Genomic DNA, 21,697 nt, shown 5'->3' with positions numbered 1-21,697 from the left:
TGGCGTCTTTAACGTGCATTACGCAGTATATGTGGTACACGATCGCACGACGGTAGGATACAGATGGGCGACTGAACCCAGGGTCCCGGCTAAAGCCCCTTGGTAAAAGCGTTTTTTACAAGTTCCGCCAAGCATTGTTGTGGAAACGCGCAAGACACGTGCCACGAGTGGGTGCTCCACCGCCATTCTCTTTCAAGGGCCAGTCATTTTAGTGCTGCGCCGCCATTTGCCTCCAAGGGCCGCTCGAGAGACGGGCCTCGTGCACTGGCACGTTCAAGGTTACATGAAAGACCTGCGCAAACGGCATCGAGGGGATTTAGTCCCTAAAGGTTTTGCAGCGTGAGCTCCGTGCCCTGAAAGGAGCTCGCGCTCGAGCATTTCTCCACGTGCTCTGATCTGCGGTGCCACAACACACTTGGTCAACGATCCCCCACCGCACTTGGTTTAGCTGGTTTAGCCTGCGCGGTAAACCAAATGAGCTACGCTTAGATTTTCGGCACTTGTCCTCCCGACATTGTTGTGGGCGCCGCCAACTTGTTGGTTAGTAATAAATCAAACGCAACGTCTGATCGTCATGATTCAAAAGTGCGACTTCCTCAGCATTCGGTGTCAGGTAGGTCACGTAATATTGCTTTACTTTTTCTCGAACTGTTTAAACATTTGTGGAAAACAGAAAAGCGTTTCCTGTGATTTCAGATAAAGTGTCAGATAACTGACAACCATCATTTTAAGCACCAAGATGTGTATGAAGCGTAGCTTATTTAGTGGCTCTAGTTTAGCCCGACCGTATAGACGCTTTGTACACGCGCCAGAATACAGCCGCCATTGCTGACCTTCTCTTGTTTTACCGAGATACCGAGCCACTGAAATTGGTGTGGACGAGCCTCCACAAAAGCCAATGCTGTGGAAAAAGACACAATGAAATCTAAGATGGCAATAACCTGACCTGCTATGGTAATAATGAAGTGAAGTAAACGTAATAAGGGGAAATAAAAACTGAAGGTCAGTTATGGCGCTGCCCATGCACAGCTGCTGCAAAGCGTCTATAGGCACAAAAAGAGAACGAACAGCTTAACTTCGCGCTCTTGGCGATGCTTCAGTGGCTTCATCAGCCCGTAGCGTTTGCTACGGGCTGATGAAAAAAATGATGAAAAAAAAATGCGGGTTTATTTTAACTAACTGGAGATGTTTTGACGTGCAACCGAAATCTCAGATTGGCCTCCGTCGGATTGTGGGCACCTCGGCCGATATTTAAATCCGACAAATATCGATTCATGGGCCAGCGCGTTAGCTCAGAGACACCGCGATGATTTAATGTTTTGTGTTTTGTTTTAATATCATTGTTACTTAAGAGCCACCGAGGTGGTTTTTTAAACAAAATTTAGTCGAACCATTCCGACAAGCATAGTTTGATTGCGAAAATGGTTTTTGCAAGTGATAAAAACATTAAAATGTTTTCGCATACATGGCGGAATTTGAAATGGCAGAATCCATTTCATGGCGCCCATTTCATTTGGATCGCGACCGGCATGTGATCCGACGCACAGTAGAACGCGCGAAAAGGAGCTGTGGTGCACCCGCAGTCTCGCGCTTGTTGTTTTGACATCTCTGGCTCGCTCCCTGCGAGCATCCAGGCATCTGACACCCTGACATCTGGTGCTTTTTCTGTCTTTTCCGTGGCGTTCCATGCGGCACACGACGGAAAATGCACATCAAGCTCTTCTTGAACACGGGTCGCCATCTGTGTTTTATAATAAGAAACTACAATTTGTCGTAACTGAATGGGAAAAGTTTCAGGTCTTACGACATTATTAACGTGTGATATATCAATATTAAAGTTCTGGAAATTGTAATATCAAAGGATGCTTCATAATTTAATGTCTCGCTATTTCAATTAGTTGACGTGATTTCGTTTTTACAGCGCCATAAAAAAGTACAATTTTCAACTTTATTTTTTATTTTAAAATATACATTATTTGTACAGTTCGTTACTTACTTTTTTACTTTATTACATCCAACCGAACGCTCACGTAAAAAATCGTGGACAATGGTACGTTATAACTCGAGAAATAAATTTTTCAATATTAGAGACTGTGGTCTATTAAAAGCTAAATAATTAACTAACGACTAAAAATAATCGTAATATCGAGACATTAAAGCATCGTTTAAAATCAGCTCTTTAATTTGACATTAATTTTATAAATGTAATATACATAGAAAGAAAGTCATAAGCCATTCAAAAAGCATGAAAACGTCATGCGCGGTGGGGTTGCACCTTAGGGAGAATGGCAGGCACGTGTGAGGGTGATTTCGGGAAGAAATCTTGTCGGTTGGGTTATATTTTTGTTTCTTGATTGGTTCTTTCCTATGCTCCCTGTGTTTATTTTTCTGGTTCGCTTGAAAATTAAAATCTAGTTGATAGTCAGCGCTTTGTCCGTGCACTTCTTTCACTCGTCCCTTGTCAAATTTTTTGCTCTGTTTTTATGTTTAAATATGTTCAACCAACTCGCCCAACTTACCGCCTTGTTGGGCAGAAAAAACGATTCCTTATGATTCACAGCATAAGGTTTCCGGATTTACTATTGACCGAAACCTTACATGAACCCCTCCTATTAAGAGGTCGAGGAAAAAGATAGACTCAGCAAGTCACGTTCTCCACTGCTTGACTGGCAAATCTTAGGGTAACGCAACGCACTCCATGCTCAGAGTACAAAAGTTCCCTCGTAAATGGCTTGCTGTGGTATTCGTCAGCAGTGCTAAATGCATGCACAACCAAGATATCGAACCTTCAGGCAGGACAGAATAAATCGCTAAAGATATGTCTTGGATTGCCTCCAGATTCATCCGCATAAGCAAAACTTGTCGAAGCCCGCCAACTTCCGCTTAACATCATGCGCATTCAAGAAATTCTCCGAATATACCTTAAATACAAAACTCATCATCGTCAAAATCACTTATTAAACGTACAACAAAGGCGTTCAGACGTCTCCGAAAATATCGCACAGTTACAGCTTAATATCTCGCAAGCCGCAGTCTTCCCTGACACTCCCGATTGCTTAAAGGGATACTACAACGAAATTTTGGCGCCTATTTTATGGTCTATATGTGTTCAAAGGAGCAGTATCACATCGAACACACCAATATCTTGTTAAAAAAGTCACGAAAACGAATTTTAGAACGAATTAAACGATTCCCAAACAGCACCTGGTGTTTGTCGCGAACGCCTCGTTTGGAATGTCCGTCTAGGTACATTGCCGGGAAGTGACCTAGGTCGTCTCACGGGTTGTCTCCTGGAAGAACGGAGCAGCGCCGCTCTGCGGAAGTACGGCTCACTACGCCTCTTCTCTAGTTCTGAACGCAATTATCAAGCCTTCGCTGCCTGCTCTGCTGGCTCTGCCTTCACCCCTTCGCCATTTTCCCGACGATGGCGACGGTGGACTCGTTGCATTGAGTTGTGGTGGCCCGATCGCTTGCGTACCTCGGTCTCTGGAACGCTTAGATCATCCTGTCGCGTTCTAATGCCGAGATGGTGCGGCACTGTGCGGTAGAGGACTGCGGCAACCTCCTGATTCGGTGCGGAAAACCTATTCACCAGTTCCCAAAGGACGAACAACTTCGTGCGCTTTGGATCCGGCTCGCACGACCGTCCTCCCCGGCGTGGCTTCCAACTACGAGTGATCGCTTGTGTTCCTATCACTTTCGTGATGAGGACTACGTGCGAAGCCCCAGGGTGATGGAGTCCTTGGGCTTCCCGGTGAGGAACGTACAACTCAAACCAGGAGTTTTGCCCCGTTTATTTTCAAAGAAGCGGAGATCTGGCGAGCGCAGCGAACCCCTTGACAAGCGACGCAGAGTGGTAAGGGAGCATGTTGTCTGTCGAGTATTTCCGAGTTCTGCAATGAAAGCCGAACCGCATGTAAGCGATTTAGCGAGTGACGAGACGAGCGACGGCGTCGAGAGTCTGCGACGAGCGACGGAGTCGAGAGTCTGCGACGAGCGACGGAGATTTCTCACTGTCGCCAGTCGCATCGCTCGGTTCTTAGATTACTGGAAAGAGTAAAGCTATACGCACTACGTCGTGCACCTTGACTGGAAATGGCCCTACGCACTACGCGAAGCTCGTATCAGCGGCGAGTTTCCAAAGAGGTGGCGTAGCATGATAGTAAGGTGTCTGCTTTATACGCAGCGGTCCGCGGTTCGATCCCCAATGAGGGCGACGTTTCCTTAGTTTTTTTTTTTTTTTTATCACTATTTTTTTTTGTAGGGCATTTACGATGTTTAAGACATTTCTTTACTACAAATAACACTGAAAAAAAAAAAAAAAGATAAGGATTGATATTTACGAAATTTTGCAGAACTGAATGGTATGGGACTCGCTTTCCGGAGGTGCAGGAGGGGACAGCGGGGCTTGGGTTGCCGGCTGGACGCCGCGAAGCGGCGTGTACAGGTTAAGGTTTGCAATTAGCAGCCGCACAGTGTCGCCGCGAAGCGGCTTGAACGCAGGCAAGGGGGGTAAGGTTCGGTTAAACACACGCCGTCCGAAAAGGGTGACCCAAATGACATGATGGCATCAGCTCTCTGCGTATAGTGTTTATAGCCATTTCCGATCGAGGTGCACGACATAGTGCGTATAGCTTTACTCTTCTAGAAAACGTCGCTCACCGTCCTGGCCACTTGCCCCCGTCGCTTTCATGCGGTTTGCCTCCTCGCGCAACCGACCGAGCAACAGCGAAGCGGGTCGCCGTTGCTTGTCTCGTCACTTGCCAAGTCGCTTTCATGCGGTTTATGCTTGTCTGTTTCATCCAGCATGTGAGCGATTTTCCAGGAGACCTGTTGCTCAGTTTGTCACTCGCCGAGGCAAATCGCACGCAGCGACCTCCAGGCGATGACCAAAGTGTTCAGGGAATTTAGAACCGAACACTGCGACAGGCGACAGCGACCAGCGATAGCCTAGCTCATCGCTCGCCAAATCGCTTTCATGCGGTTCAGCCGTGGCCGATCGTGCTTTCTTTTTCAAGCCGTTCCGCTCATCATCGAAGAGCTTTGGCAAGGTGGGTTAGAGCGCCGGATCGAACGCACGCACTGCAGCAATTCAAGGATCTAGGGTTCGACCCCTACCTTACCAGTCTTAACTTGGATAAACATTGTGCTGGCATGCGGTAGTATATCAGTAGTATGTGACGTCCCTTCAAAACCCCGGGGTAGCGGTAGTACTGCACTGGCTGGATTTCCTACCTACAGTGTAGAGCGTATCTGCAACGACAACCATCCACCTCTCTAAATTTCCATGCACTTTATTTTTCTTAATGGCCAGTAAATCATATGCTATTTTCCCCTGAGCATCAGGCACCTCTGCGTGATTCCACCAACTTCCTGGTCGGAGGTGCAGACACATGTTGGGAGCCTACAAACGAGCTAGAAGAAACAGCCGTTAGAACAGGTAAGGTTATTGACGTAACTTGAATGTCTTTTAACGTAACAATGTGTGGGCTGTGAGTGCTGCACCAGTGGGCCCATACTCCTGGGCCAAAAGCAATAACACCCCCTTAACATTCTTCCGTCTTCTCTCTTGCATCTCTCCAGTGACTCCAAGTGTGTTGGCATGTCGGCTGGTTGCACCTGCGGCCTCCCCCACTGCAATAACGCGGACAGACAGTGCCAGCACCTTTACAGGTATGCAGGCACTCCAATGGGACCTATACTGCGTGGTGTCACCTGCTTCAAGCGGAACTGCCAGACGCATCCACACAGTGCTAATGTTGCTCTAAGGCTTTTTGTGTCTCGATCATGCACTTCTATGCTGATTCATGTCTGTTCATAGGCGCCCCTGGAGCGTTGGGTTGCCCACCTGCGGCCTCGCCGACCGCTCCGACACGAACAGTTGGAGCCCGCACCTTGACAGGTATGAAGGCACTCCGATGGGACCTATACTGCGTGGTGTCACCTGCTTCAAGCGGAACTGCCAGACACATCCACACAGTGCTAATGTTGCTCTAAGGTTTTTTGTGTCTCGATCATGCACTTCTATGCTGATTCATGTCTGTTCATAGGCACCCCTCGAGCGTTGGGTTGCCCACCTGCGGCCTCGCCGACCGCTCCGACACGAACAGATGGAGCCCGCACCCCAACAGGTATGAAGGCACTCCGATGGGACCTATACTGCGTGGTGTCACCTGCTTCAAGCGGAACTGCCAGACGCATCCACACAGTGCTAATGTTGCTCTAAGGTTTTTTGTGTCTCGATCATGCACTTCTATGCTGATTCATGTCTGTTCATAGGCGCCCCTGGAGCGTTGGGTTGCCCACCTGCGGCCTCGCCGACCGCTCCGACACGAACAGATGGAGCCCGCACCCCAACAGGTATGAAGGCACTCCGATGGGACCTATACTGCGTGGTGTCACCTGCTTCAAGCGGAACTGCCAGACGCATCCACACAGTGCTAATGTTGCTCTAAGGTTTTTTGTGTCTAGATCATGCACTTCTATGCTGATTCATGTCTGTTCATAGGCACCCCTGGAGCGTTGGGTTGCCCACCTGCGGCCTCGCCGACCGCTCCGACACGAACAGATGGAGCCCGCACCCCAACAGGTATGAAGGCACTCCGATGGGACCTATACTGCGTGGTGTCACCTGCTTCAAGCGGAACTGCCAGACGCATCCACACAGTGCTAATGTTGCTCTAAGGTTTTTTGTGTCTCGATCATGCACTTCTATGCTGATTCATGTCTGTTCATAGGCACCCCTGGAGCGTTGGGTTGCCCACCTGCGGCCTCGCCGACCGCTCCGACACGAACAGATGGAGCCCGCACCCCAACAGGTATGAAGGCACTCCGATGGGACCTATACTGCGTGGTGTCACCTGCTTCAAGCGGAACTGCCAGACGCATCCACACAGTGCTAATGTTGCTCTAAGGTTTTTTGTGTCTAGATCATGCACTTCTATGCTGATTCATGTCTGTTCATAGGCACCCCTGGAGCGTTGGGTTGCCCACCTGCGGCCTCGCCGACCGCTCCGACACGAACAGATGGAGCCCGCACCCCAACAGGTATGAAGGCACTCCGATGGGACCTATACTGCGTGGTGTCACCTGCTTCAAGCGGAACTGCCAGACGCATCCACACAGTGCTAATGTTGCTCTAAGGTTTTTTGTGTCTCGATCATGCACTTCTATGCTGATTCATGTCTGTTCATAGGCACCCCTGGAGCGTTGGGTTGCCCATCTGCGGCCTCGCCGACCGCTCCGACACGAACAGATGGAGCCCGCACCCCAACAGGTATGAAGGCACTCCGATGGGACCTATACTGCGTGGTGTCACCTGCTTCAAGCGGAACTGCCAGACGCATCCACACAGTGCTAATGTTGCTCTAAGGTTTTTTGTGTCTAGATCATGCACTTCTATGCTGATTCATGTCTGTTCATAGGCACCCCTGGAGCGTTGGGTTGCCCACCTGCGGCCTCGCCGACCGCTCCGACACGAACAGATGGAGCCCGCACCCCAACAGGTATGAAGGCACTCCGATGGGACCTATACTGCGTGGTGTCACCTGCTTCAAGCGGAACTGCCAGACGCATCCACACAGTGCTAATGTTGCTCTAAGGTTTTTTGTGTCTCGATCATGCACTTCTATGCTGATTCATGTCTGTTCATAGGCACCCCTGGAGCGTTGGGTTGCCCACCTGCGGCCTCGCCGACCGCTCCGACACGAACAGATGGAGCCCGCACCCCAACAGGTATGAAGGCACTCCGATGGGACCTATACTGCGTGGTGTCACCTGCTTCAAGCGGAACTGCCAGACGCATCCACACAGTGCTAATGTTGCTCTAAGGTTTTTTGTGTCTAGATCATGCACTTCTATGCTGATTCATGTCTGTTCATAGGCACCCCTGGAGCGTTGGGTTGCCCACCTGCGGCCTCGCCGACCGCTCCGACACGAACAGATGGAGCCCGCACCCCAACAGGTATGAAGGCACTCCGATGGGACCTATACTGCGTGGTGTCACCTGCTTCAAGCGGAACTGCCAGACGCATCCACACAGTGCTAATGTTGCTCTAAGGTTTTTTGTGTCTCGATCATGCACTTCTATGCTGATTCATGTCTGTTCATAGGCACCCCTGGAGCGTTGGGTTGCCCACCTGCGGCCTCGCCGACCGCTCCGACACGAACAGATGGAGCCCGCACCCCAACAGGTATGAAGGCACTCCGATGGGACCTATACTGCGTGGTGTCACCTGCTTCAAGCGGAACTGCCAGACGCATCCACACAGTGCTAATGTTGCTCTAAGGTTTTTTGTGTCTAGATCATGCACTTCTATGCTGATTCATGTCTGTTCATAGGCACCCCTGGAGCGTTGGGTTGCCCACCTGCGGCCTCGCCGACCGCTCCGACACGAACAGATGGAGCCCGCACCCCAACAGGTATGAAGGCACTCCGATGGGACCTATACTGCGTGGTGTCACCTGCTTCAAGCGGAACTGCCAGACGCATCCACACAGTGCTAATGTTGCTCTAAGGTTTTTTGTGTCTCGATCATGCACTTCTATGCTGATTCATGTCTGTTCATAGGCACCCCTGGAGCGTTGGGTTGCCCATCTGCGGCCTCGCCGACCGCTCCGACACGAACAGATGGAGCCCGCACCCCAACAGGTATGAAGGCACTCCGATGGGACCTATACTGCGTGGTGTCACCTGCTTCAAGCGGAACTGCCAGACGCATCCACACAGTGCTAATGTTGCTCTAAGGTTTTTTGTGTCTCGATCATGCACTTCTATGCTGATTCATGTCTGTTCATAGGCGCCCCTCGAGCGTTGGGTTCCAGGCTGCCTCTACCAGCGGCCTCACCCACTGCTTTGACGCGGACGAATGGAGCCTGCACCCCGACAGGTATGCAGGCACTCCGATAGGACCTATACTGCGTGGTGTCACCTGCTTCAAGCGGAACTGCCAGACGCATCTACACAGTGCTAATGTTGCTCTAAGGTTTTTTGTGTCTCGATCATGCACTTCTATGCTGATTCATGTCTGTTCATAGGCGCCCCTCGAGCGTTGGGTTCCAGGCTGCCTCTACCAGCGGCCTCACCCACTGCTTTGACGCGGACGAATGGAGCCTGCACCCCGACAGGTATGCAGGCACTCCGATGGGACCTATACTGCGTGGTGTCACCTGCTTCAAGCGGAACTGCCAGACGCATCCACAGAGTGCTAATGTTGCTCTAAGGTTTTTTGTGTCTCGATCATGCACTTCTATGCTGATTCATGTCTGTTCATAGGCACCCCTGGAGCGTTGGGTTGCCCACCTGCGGCCTCGCCGACCGCTCTGACACGAACAGATGGAGCCCGCACCCCAACAGGTATGAAGGCACTCCGATGGGACCTATACTGCGTGGTGTCACCTGCTTCAAGCGGAACTGCCAGACGCATCCACACAGTGCTAATGTTGCTCTAAGGTTTTTTGTGTCTCGATCATGCACTTCTATGCTGATTCATGTCTGTTCATAGGCACCCCTGGAGCGTTGGGTTGCCCATCTGCGGCCTCGCCGACCGCTCCGACACGAACAGATGGAGCCTGCACCCCGACAGGTATGCAGGCACTCCGATAGGACCTATACTGCGTGGTGTCACCTGCTTCAAGCGGAACTGCCAGACGCATCCACACAGTGCTAATGTTGCTCTAAGGTTTTTTGTGTCTCGATCATGCACTTCTATGCTGATTCATGTCTGTTCATAGGCGCCCCTCGAGCGTTGGGTTCCAGGCTGCCTCTACCAGCGGCCTCACCCACTGCTTTGACGCGGACGAATGGAGCCTGCACCCCGACAGGTATGCAGGCACTCCGATAGGACCTATACTGCGTGGTGTCACCTGCTTCAAGCGGAACTGCCAGACGCATCTACACAGTGCTAATGTTGCTCTAAGGTTTTTTGTGTCTCGATCATGCACTTCTATGCTGATTCATGTCTGTTCATAGGCGCCCCTCGAGCGTTGGGTTCCAGGCTGCCTCTACCAGCGGCCTCACCCACTGCTTTGACGCGGACGAATGGAGCCTGCACCCCGACAGGTATGCAGGCACTCCGATGGGACCTATCCTGCGTGGTGTCACCTGCTTCAAGCGGAACTGCCAGACGCATCCACACAGTGCTAATGTTGCTCTAAGGTTTTTTGTGTCTCGATCATGCACTTCTATGCTGATTCATGTCTGTTCATAGGCGCCCCTGGAGCGTTGGGTTCCAGGCTGCCTCTACCAGCGGCCTCACCCACTGCTTTGACGCGGACGAATGGAGCCTGCACCCCGACAGGTATGCAGGCACTCCGATGGGACCTATCCTGCGTGGTGTCACCTGCTTCAAGCGGAACTGCCAGACGCATCCACACAGTGCTAATGTTGCTCTAAGGTTTTTTGTGTCTCGATCAGGCACTTCTATGCTGATTCATGTCTGTTCATAGGCGCCCCTGGAGCGTTGGGTTGCCCACCTGCGGCCTCGCCGACTGCTCCGACACGAACAGATGGAGCCCGCACCCCAACAGGTATGAAGGCACTCCGATGGGACCTATACTGCGTGGTGTCACCTGCTTCAAGCGGAACTGCCAGACGCATCCACACAGTGCTAATGTTGCTCTAAGGTTTTTTGTGTCTCGATCATGCACTTCTATGCTGATTCATGTCTGTTCATAGGCGCCCCTGGAGCGTTGGGTTCCAGGCTGCCTCTACCAGCGGCCTCACCCACTGCTTTGACGCGGACGAATGGAGCCTGCACCCCGACAGGTATGCAGGCACTCCGATGGGACCTATCCTGCGTGGTGTCACCTGCTTCAAGCGGAACTGCCAGACGCATCCACACAGTGCTAATGTTGCTCTAAGGTTTTTTGTGTCTCGATCAGGCACTTCTATGCTGATTCATGTCTGTTCATAGGCGCCCCTGGAGCGTTGGGTTGCCCACCTGCGGCCTCGCCGACTGCTCCGACACGAACAGATGGAGCCCGCACCCCGACAGGTATGAAGGCACTCCGATGGGACCTATACTGCGTGGTGTCACCTGCTTCAAGCGGAACTGCCAGACGCATCCACACAGTGCTAATGTTGCTCTAAGGTTTTTTGTGTCTCGATCATGCACTTCTATGCTGATTCATGTCTGTTCATAGGCGCCCCTCGAGCGTTGGGTTCCAGGCTGCCTCTACCAGCGGCCTCACCCACTGCTTTGACGCGGACGAATGGAGCCTGCACCCCGACAGGTATGCAGGCACTCCGATGGGACCTATACTGCGTGGTGTCACCTGCTTCAAGCGGAACTGCCAGACGCATCTACACAGTGCTAATGTTGCTCTAAGGTTTTTTGTGTCTCGATCATGCACTTCTATGCTGATTCATGTCTGTTCATAGGCGCCCCTGGAGCGTTGGGTTCCAGGCTGCCTCTACCAGCGGCCTCACCCACTGCTTTGACGCGGACGAATGGAGCCTGCACCCCGACAGGTATGAAGGCACTCCGATGGGACCTATACTGCGTGGTGTCACCTGCTTCAAGCGGAACTGCCAGACGCATCCACACAGTGCTAATGTTGCTCTAAGGTTTTTTGTGTCTCGATCAGGCACTTCTATGCTGATTCATGTCTGTTCATAGGCGCCCCTGGAGCGTTGGGTGGCCCACCTGCGGCCTCGCCGACTGCTCCGACACGAACAGATGGAGCCCGCACCCCGACAGGTATGAAGGCACTCCGATGGGACCTATACTGCGTGGTGTCACCTGCTTCAAGCGGAACTGCCAGACGCATCCACACAGTGCTAATGTTGCTCTAAGGTTTTTTGTGTCTCGATCATGCACTTCTATGCTGATTCATGTCTGTTCATAGGCGCCCCTCGAGCGTTGGGTTCCAGGCTGCCTCTACCAGCGGCCTCACCCACTGCTTTGACGCGGACGAATGGAGCCTGCACCCCGACAGGTATGAAGGCACTCCGATGGGACCTATACTGCGTGGTGTCACCTGCTTCAAGCGGAACTGCCAGACGCATCCACACAGTGCTAATGTTGCTCTAAGGTTTTTTGTGTCTCGATCAGGCACTTCTATGCTGATTCATGTCTGTTCATAGGCGCCCCTGGAGCGTTGGGTGGCCCACCTGCGGCCTCGCCGACTGCTCCGACACGAACAGATGGAGCCCGCACCCCAACAGGTATGAAGGCACTCCGATGGGACCTATACTGCGTGGTGTCACCTGCTTCAAGCGGAACTGCCAGACGCATCCACACAGTGCTAATGTTGCTCTAAGGTTTTTTGTGTCTCGATCAGGCACTTCTATGCTGATTCATGTCTGTTCATAGGCGCCCCTGGAGCGTTGGGTTCCAGGCTGCCTCTACCAGCGGCCTCACCCACTGCTTTGACGCGGACGAATGGAGCCTGCACCCCGACAGGTATGAAGGCACTCCGATGGGACCTATACTGCGTGGTGTCACCTGCTTCAAGCGGAACTGCCAGACGCATCCACACAGTGCTAATGTTGCTCTAAGGTTTTTTGTGTCTCGATCATGCACTTCTATGCTGATTCATGTCTGTTCATAGGCGCCCCTGGAGCGTTGGGTTCCAGGCTGCCTCGACCAGCGGCCTCACCCACTGCTTTGACGCGGACGAATGGAGCCTGCACCCCGACAGGTATGAAGGCACTCCGATGGGACCTATACTGCGTGGTGTCACCTGCTTCAAGCGGAACTGCCAGACGCATCCACACAGTGCTAATGTTGCTCTAAGGTTTTTTGTGTCTAGATCATGCACTTCTATGCTGATTCATGTCTGTTCATAGGCACCCCTGGAGCGTTGGGTTGCCCACCTGCGGCCTCGCCGACCGCTCCGACACGAACAGATGGAGCCCGCACCCCAACAGGTATGAAGGCACTCCGATGGGACCTATACTGCGTGGTGTCACCTGCTTCAAGCGGAACTGCCAGACGCATCCACACAGTGCTAATGTTGCTCTAAGGTTTTTTGTGTCTCGATCAGGCACTTCTATGCTGATTCATGTCTGTTCATAGGCGCCCCTGGAGCGTTGGGTGGCCCACCTGCGGCCTCGCCGACTGCTCCGACACGTACAGATGGAGCCCGCACCCCGACAGGTATGAAGGCACTCCGATGGGACCTATACTGCGTGGTGTCACCTGCTTCAAGCGGAACTGCCAGACGCATCCACACAGTGCTAATGTTGCTCTAAGGTTTTTTGTGTCTCGATCAGGCACTTCTATGCTGATTCATGTCTGTTCATAGGCGCCCCTGGAGCGTTGGGTGGCCCACCTGCGGCCTCGCCGACTGCTCCGACACGAACAGATGGAGCCCGCACCCCAACAGGTATGAAGGCACTCCGATGGGACCTATACTGCGTGGTGTCACCTGCTTCAAGCGGAACTGCCAGACGCATCCACACAGTGCTAATGTTGCTCTAAGGTTTTTTGTGTCTCGATCAGGCACTTCTATGCTGATTCATGTCTGTTCATAGGCACCCCTGGAGCGTTGGGTTGCCCACCTGCGGCCTCGCCGACTGCTCCGACACGAACAGATGGAGCCCGCACCCCAACAGGTATGAAGGCACTCCGATGGGACCTATACTGCGTGGTGTCACCTGCTTCAAGCGGAACTGCCAGACGCATCCACACAGTGCTAATGTTGCTCTAAGGTTTTTTGTGTCTCGATCATGCACTTCTATGCTGATTCATGTCTGTTCATAGGCGCCCCTCGAGCGTTGGGTTCCAGGCTGCCTCTACCAGCGGCCTCACCCACTGCTTTGACGCGGACGAATGGAGCCTGCACCCCGACAGGTATGAAGGCACTCCGATGGGACCTATACTGCGTGGTGTCACCTGCTTCAAGCGGAACTGCCAGACGCATCCACACAGTGCTAATGTTGCTCTAAGGTTTTTTGTGTCTCGATCATGCACTTCTATGCTGATTCATGTCTGTTCATAGGCGCCCCTGGAGCGTTGGGTTCCAGGCTGCCTCGACCAGCGGCCTCACCCACTGCTTTGACGCGGACGAATGGAGCCTGCACCCCGACAGGTATGCAGGCACTCCGATGGGACCTATACTGCGTGGTGTCACCTGCTTCAAGCGGAACTGCCAGACGCATCCACACAGTGCTAATGTTGCTCTAAGGTTTTTTGTGTCTCGATCATGCACTTCTATGCTGATTCATGTCTGTTCATAGGCGCCCCTGGAGCGTTGGGTTCCAGGCTGCCTCGACCAGCGGCCTCACCCACTGCTTTGACGCGGACGAATGGAGCCTGCACCCCGACAGGTATGAAGGCACTCCGATGGGACCTATACTGCGTGGTGTCACCTGCTTCAAGCGGAACTGCCAGACGCATCCACACAGTGCTAATGTTGCTCTAAGGTTTTTTGTGTCTCGATCAGGCACTTCTATGCTGATTCATGTCTGTTCATAGGCGCCCCTGGAGCGTTGGGTGGCCCACCTGCGGCCTCGCCGACTGCTCCGACACGAACAGATGGAGCCCGCACCCCGACAGGTATGAAGGCACTCCGATGGGACCTATACTGCGTGGTGTCACCTGCTTCAAGCGGAACTGCCAGACGCATCCACACAGTGCTAATGTTGCTCTAAGGTTTTTTGTGTCTCGATCATGCACTTCTATGCTGATTCATGTCTGTTCATAGGCGCCCCTCGAGCGTTGGGTTCCAGGCTGCCTCTACCAGCGGCCTCACCCACTGCTTTGACGCGGACGAATGGAGCCTGCACCCCGACAGGTATGCAGGCACTCCGATGGGACCTATACTGCGTGGTGTCACCTGCTTCAAGCGGAACTGCCAGACGCATCTACACAGTGCTAATGTTGCTCTAAGGTTTTTTGTGTCTCGATCATGCACTTCTATGCTGATTCATGTCTGTTCATAGGCGCCCCTGGAGCGTTGGGTTCCAGGCTGCCTCTACCAGCGGCCTCACCCACTGCTTTGACGCGGACGAATGGAGCCTGCACCCCGACAGGTATGAAGGCACTCCGATGGGACCTATACTGCGTGGTGTCACCTGCTTCAAGCGGAACTGCCAGACGCATCCACACAGTGCTAATGTTGCTCTAAGGTTTTTTGTGTCTCGATCATGCACTTCTATGCTGATTCATGTCTGTTCATAGGCGCCCCTGGAGCGTTGGGTTGCCCACCTGCGGCCTCGCCGACCGCTCCGACACGAACAGATGGAGCCCGCACCCCGACAGGTATGAAGGCACTCCGATGGGACCTATACTGCGTGGTGTCACCTGCTTCAAGCGGAACTGCCAGACGCATCCACACTGTGCTAATGTTGCTCTAAGGTTTTTTGTGTCTCGATCATGCACTTCTATGCTGATTCATGTCTGTTCATAGGCGCCCCTGGAGCGTTGGGTTGCCCACCTGCGGCCTCGCCGACCGCTCCGACACGAACAGATGGAGCCCGCACCCCGACAGGTATGAAGGCACTCCGATGGGACCTATACTGCGTGGTGTCACCTGCTTCAAGCGGAACTGCCAGACGCATCTACACAGTGCTAATGTTGCTCTAAGGTTTTTTGTGTCTCGATCATGCACTTCTATGCTGATTCATGTCTGTTCATAGGCGCCCCTGGAGCGTTGGGTTCCAGGCTGCCTCTACCAGCGGCCTCACCCACTGCTTTGACGCGGACGAATGGAGCCTGCACCCCGACAGGTATGAAGGCACTCCGATGGGACCTATACTGCGTGGTGTCACCTGCTTCAAGCGGAACTGCCAGACGCATCCACACAGTGCTAATGTTGCTCTAAGGTTTTTTGTGTCTCGATCATGCACTTCTATGCTGATTCATGTCTGTTCATAGGCGCCCCTGGAGCGTTGGGTTGCCCACCTGCGGCCTCGCCGACCGCTCCGACACGAACAGATGGAGCCCGCACCCCGACAGGTATGAAGGCACTCCGATGGGACCTATACTGCGTGGTGTCACCTGCTTCAAGCGGAACTGCCAGACGCATCCACACTGTGCTAATGTTGCTCTAAGGTTTTTTGTGTCTCGATCATGCACTTCTATGCTGATTCATGTCTGTTCATAGGCGCCCCTCGAGCGTTGGGTTCCAGGCTGGCTCTACCAGCGGCCTCACCCACTGCTTTGACGCTGACGAATGGAGCCTGCACCCCGACAGGTATGCAGGTGCTTCAAGAAAAAAAAAATTGGGTTGTGTGTATGTTTATAAAGTCTAGAACTTGGTCTACCTCAACGGGCGACTTGTCTCCCAGCTGTAGATGAGAAATTTACCCAGTGCAGTACAGCCACTTGCCTGGGGTCCTTAACGAACATCACGCAGTAGTGATGCACGACCGCACGCTGGTACGATGCTCATTCAGATCAAAACAGGCAGGGGTGGGGATAAAACCCAGCATCTTGGGTTCTGCAGCGCGAGCTTTCGCTCCACGTGCTCTGAGCTGGTGTGCGCTAGCCCACTCGGCCACCGATCCCCCCTCAGGTGCTCCAAGCGGGACCTATACTTCGTAGTGTCACCTGCTTCAAGCAGAACCACCAGACGCATGTACACAGTGCTTGTGTTGCTTCTAAAGTTTTCTTGTCGCTCAATCATGCACCTTTACGCTGATTGATATATGTCCATAGGTACGTTTGGTGCGTTGGTTTCCATTCTGCGTCCACCTGTGGCCTCCCCCACCTCTCTGATATGGACTGACGACGCCCGCACCCAGACAGGTATGCAAGCACACCGAAGGGGGACTATACTCTTTTGCGTCACCTGTATCGAGCAAAACCGTCAAAGGCCTCTTCATATTGGCAAAGTGATTGTCACGTTTGACATCTACACAGCGCTTTTGTTGCTACAAAGGTTCCTTTGTTTCTCAATCATTGACTATTTCTGCTTTTCGTTTACTTTACAGCAGCCTTGAGAGCAATGACTGCTGCTAGACATCCTGTGTTTTCAGCATCGTCACATTACGAGACACGGTCCGTGATGACGCAGACAACAGGCTTCGGCAGAAACGCAGGTACGGTCATTCATGTAAACTAAATATACTGACACGAGAATCATTTTAATTCTGTTCGAATTCTACTTGAGCGAGTTAAACTGAGAAGGAGGTGGTGTCAGACATATCTCGATGTTTGAGCTGTGCAGATGTTTGGTATTTGTTAAAGAGAGCTTGGTGTAGTTAGCACACAGAGTTTAAGTCAAAAACCCATTCATTATATTTAAATGGAGCACATTTCTAATGCCTTAGATTTTTTGCTAGGTACACAAGCATGTATACCATCGAGGAACAAGAAAGTGCAGACGGAGCTTTCTGGAATTATGCCGCAGACCTCTTCCTCGTCAAACTGTGGTGATCCAGAACAGAGGTATGCAAAGGTCTTGGGCCTACAATGCCTAGAGCATCTGAACGCCATCTGGCAACAACCTCTCCACCTATTTCTGTGTTAGTTTTAGGAGTTCCCTGAGGCCCTGCAACTCCCAGACATCACTTTGTGACCCCCCTTTTGTGCAGTTCTGATTCAGAAGACCTGGGTGTATCAGGGAAGCAGCCACTGGAAAGAGATGACCCTACGTATTGTCCACCAGAGGACAGCTCTGTTAGGTCCGTATGCAGTCGTGTAAGAATTTATGAGATCATCTATCATGCTTAGACAGTTTGTTGAGATGATGTTGGTTTTTGTGTCGCAGGCTTGAGAGGGAAACACCATCTTTGGTAAAGGAGAGGAAATTCATTGTATTCGAGTCTTGCCTTGACCTTCTCCTGGGGAAGTGCCAAGTATGTGCTGCTCCCCTGATCCACGTGGACAAGAGTGTCGTTGGCTGCAGCCTGCAAGTCTACTCAATTTGTCGGAGTGGACACGTGAATGACTGGTGCAGCCAGCCCATCATCAAGCGGAAGCCGGTGGGGAGTATCCTAATGGCTGCGGCAATCCTGTTCAGTGGCAGCTGCGTAAAGAAGACACTCAGAACACTCACCAGCATGGGGATTGTCTGTTTCTCCTATGGCACCTTCTTCAACATCCAGAAGGCCTTTCTCCTGCCCTCAATCGAAAAGGTACTCTGAAGTTAAAAACTGACAGAAACACCCCCCCCCCCCCCCCCCCCATGTTTTCCCTGTGCTCTTTGCTCCTCGTGACCACAATAAAGTGGGCCTAGAAACTGTTTACTACAGAAACGAGTGGTTTCGTTCCTGGTTTGGAAAGGAGTAACCCATGGCTGAAATTCCTTCTTTCTGCTCGTGTGTTGGTCTTGTAGGCCAAATTTGGTCCTCGAACCATTAAAACACATTCATTAAGACATAATAGTAGATTCTGTAAAGAAAATGTGACCTAATTTAAACTCGGTCTCTGTTTCAAGCCCAGTTGCCTATCCTGTATTTTTCGTAACCAGGTCTGGAACAAGCATCAGAACGAGTTGTTCGCAGCTGCTGCAGGCAGGCACCTCACCATCGCCGCTGACGGGAGAGCAGACTCACCTGGCCACTCGGCCAAGTATGGCTCCTACACGATGCTTGATGCCGATGACAACAAGGTCATTCACGTTGAAACCGTCCAGGTATGTACACAAATTCTATAGGTGCTCCAGATTCTATGCTGCCATAAGCATATAATGTTATACTTGCAACTAGGTAAATATCTGCTGAGCATTTTTTCGGCCATGTAGCTTGTAATTTTTTTAATAATTTGTTATCATCATTACAAAGTGTGGAAATGTGAATTACAAAATCGAGAGATGTGAGTTACACTCATTTCCCTTTACTGTGACTTGGACACAGCAATGGAAAGACACGCACCTCAATGTTCAGACATTGAGGTGTACAAACTGGCATATTTTGTTTCGTTTGTGCTGCTTCATGTTGTCCTCGTTTGTTTCTTTTAGTCCAATGAAACTGGGGGCAGCTATCATATGGAGCTGGAAGGCCTCAAGAGGTCCCTCAGCATTTTTGAGGCCCACTCGTTGATTGTGGCAATCCTGGTAACCGACCGGCATCCCCAGCTCAATGCTTGGCTGGGACGAGAACACTCAGATATCTGCCACCTTTTTGATTGCTGGCATGTGGGGAAGGGTAAGATTTAAAAAGGTTCCATCTATCCCAATGAGACTATCACCAGCTTGGGCAGTGGTCCTGAAGGCAGCCTTTGGGAAAATGTAAACTTCCCCAGCCGTGGGAAGTGTTAAGAGTTGCAAAAGATATAAAATTGAGCTATCTAACTAACTAAAATGGGCTATTTAAATTTCTAATTAGCAATTTTTTGGGCCATGTTGCAATTAGGGTTTTGAAGGCTGCCACCATGGTCATCTAAAGCAATTTACAAAAAGTAAAAAGAAGCAACTGGCTTAGAGATATTCACCGACAGACTTTGCGCTGTAATGGGTATGATTTTCGAAATTTGATATCACTATACGCACCTGTCCTACCATACCCATTACGGCGCAAAGTTTGTTGGTGACTATCTTGAAGCTGGTTGCTTCTTTTTACTTTTTACTTTACTTACTACCATGGTGGTAGCCTTCAAAATTCTTTGTTTTTGTTTTGCCTCTTTGCTTTTCAGATAACCTATTTTCAGTAATTTTTAAAAGCTTTCACTGAAAGACCTGGTATATCTAGACATAAAAATATGAACGGCGTTGTGGCAGCTTCCAGAAAAAGAAGGTCTGCCAGCTTTGGCCACGCTTTGTTGCTGCTGCTAGTAAAAAAGAGATTGAAGTATGCGTGACAGGTTCCAGCTGGCACTGGAGTTTCAAAAGAGCCTGTTGGCTTTCCAAAGGTGCCCTGCATGCATCATGTTTACCTTGTTTACAACATTTCACTTCAGGCATCAAGAAAAAGCTGGCTGCAGCTGCCAAGTCACGGCATTTAGAGGAGCTCGGGTCTTGGACAAGGGCAGTGGTGAACCATCTGTACTGGTGTGCTGGGTCAAGTGTCGACAACCAGGACCTCATCCTGCCAAAATGGAAGTCTCTGGTGGCACACGTAGTGGGTGTGCATACCCACGCTGACCCTCTCTTCCCAGGGTGTGAGCATGAGGAGCTAGAGAAAAAGTGGCTAGCAGAAGGTAAGGACAGATTTTTATTTTTGTGAGGCTTGAAATACGCTTTCTGCATTGCACTATGTCCCACGTTCTTGTTGTAGGGTCCCCTGCGCACCAGAAGCTGGAGGAGATCGTGCTCTCCACTCACCTGCTTCGCGACATTCCTCGACTGTCCACATCGGCGCAGACATTTGCAACAGAGTGCTTTCATAGTACTCTGTTGCAGTTTGCGCCGAAGCAGGTCCACTTCAGCTTCCGAAGCATGAAGGCCAGGTGTGTAAGAAATTTGGTTATTTCCTGTTTAGGTGTTTTTTTGTCATGCATATCTTGTACAGGACCTACCTCGCTGCCCTCCATTACAACGAAAATGCGGGAAGGCCCCAAGCGGTGACCAAGAAAGGAGAGAAGATGTGGGTCATCAAGTATCCAAAAGCAAAGAAAGGACCCACTGTTGCTAAGCGCAAGACTGACTGCACCTATGGTATATGCCCGTGCTCATATTTGTACGTGGCTGGTGCAGATTTTTTAATTGCTTTGAATGTCTCATTACAGAGTATGTGGGGGAGCTCATGGCAGTTGTGCTGCACCTCTGCTCAACGCTGCCATCCTACAAGGCTGCAGCTGCCCTCTGCAACCAGGATGCACCTCCATTTCTTTCTAGTGCGTATCAGCATGGAGATAAACAGGCATTGGTGCAACAGCACTGCTCTAGGTTTACTCGGTAGTCTGATGTAGGCCAAGGTTCCACTTGCTTGATGCAGCTTCTTGCGCTACGCTCCAGCTTTTTCACTTCACCGTGTTTGACCGTTCGGAAAACCTCAGCAAGAATGGGATCCACTGCTGTGTTGTCGGCCAGTTCCTTTTCAGTCATGGGAGGTTTCGTCGGGGCTTCTAACATCAGTACGTTGCCTGAAGGATGTTGCTCATTGTCAGTCTCGGGCAATGGTAGTCTGCCTAAAGCATCAGCGTTTTAATTTCGCTTTCCTGGTCTAGAGATTAGGTTATAATCATAGGCTCCCAGCTTAACACACCAGCATGTCCTACTTGGTGAAAGCACAGTCGGTACTGGGGACTCCTGTCCTATGATGCCCAACAGTGGTTGGTGGTCAGTCGTTATGGTCACGTGATGCGCCGCAACTTAGCGATGAAAACGGTCCATGGCGAATATAATAGCCAGCCTTTTACGATCCAATTGGGAGTAATTCTTTTCACGTGACGCCTTGCGACGTAGTGATGAAAACGGTGTATGGCAAAGATAGTAGCCAGCCCCTCACAATCCAGTTAGAAGAAATCCTTTTCGACCTTAATGAGCATTCTTGATGTAAAGACGATCGGTGTTTTGTTTCTATCTGAATCTAGCTGAGCTAATACTGCCTCGATGCCGTAGAGGGTTGCGTCACATGACACGCTCAAGCTTTTGTTTTTATCGTAGTGTGCGAGAACTGCACGCTGTGCAATAACATACTTTAACTGTCTAAAGGCTCGCCAATTTGTTTCCTGCCATTCACCGGGGACGTCTTTCTCTAGAAATATGTAGAGGTCTTTCGTGATTGTTGCCCTGTTTGCCAAAAACCGATCGAAAAACGCTAGAAGACGAAGAAACGACTGCAGCATTGTTTGGCATGTTGGTTCGGGCATCTCTTTGGTCGCTTTCAGTTTCTCCTCTGTCGGGTGTATCCCGGCAGTATCGATGA

At 51.2% G+C, this 21,697-nt stretch overlaps 1 protein-coding gene and 1 long non-coding RNA gene across 2 annotated transcripts; both read left to right on the top strand.

Annotated features, from left to right (window-relative positions):
- Positions 1-3,498: 3,498 nt before the first annotated feature.
- On the top strand, positions 3,499-16,931 carry LOC120841012. Its single transcript, XR_005715675.3, has 3 exons — positions 3,499-3,856; positions 16,605-16,694; positions 16,880-16,931. It is a non-coding gene; the product is annotated as an uncharacterized LOC120841012 (long non-coding RNA).
- Positions 16,932-16,941: 10 nt separating this feature from the next.
- LOC120841036 lies at positions 16,942-21,131 on the top strand. Its single transcript, XM_042289758.1, has 10 exons — positions 16,942-16,987; positions 17,231-17,336; positions 17,483-17,572; positions 17,659-18,025; positions 18,361-18,525; positions 18,850-19,036; positions 19,788-20,027; positions 20,105-20,276; positions 20,339-20,484; positions 20,556-21,131. Exons 1-10 carry the CDS (start codon positions 16,954-16,956, stop codon positions 20,726-20,728), a joined length of 1,680 nt encoding a protein of 559 aa, XP_042145692.1. The 5' UTR covers positions 16,942-16,953; the 3' UTR covers positions 20,729-21,131.
- The last annotated feature ends 566 nt before the right edge of the window (positions 21,132-21,697 follow it).

Source organism: Ixodes scapularis, unplaced genomic scaffold, assembly GCF_016920785.2.
Source record: "Ixodes scapularis isolate PalLabHiFi unplaced genomic scaffold, ASM1692078v2 PGA_scaffold13__105_contigs__length_92229423, whole genome shotgun sequence".
Classification (NCBI taxonomy): domain Eukaryota; kingdom Metazoa; phylum Arthropoda; class Arachnida; order Ixodida; family Ixodidae; genus Ixodes; species Ixodes scapularis.
The sequence above is the reverse complement of the archived record's forward strand: the minus strand, read 5'-3'. Positions and strand labels throughout refer to the sequence as shown.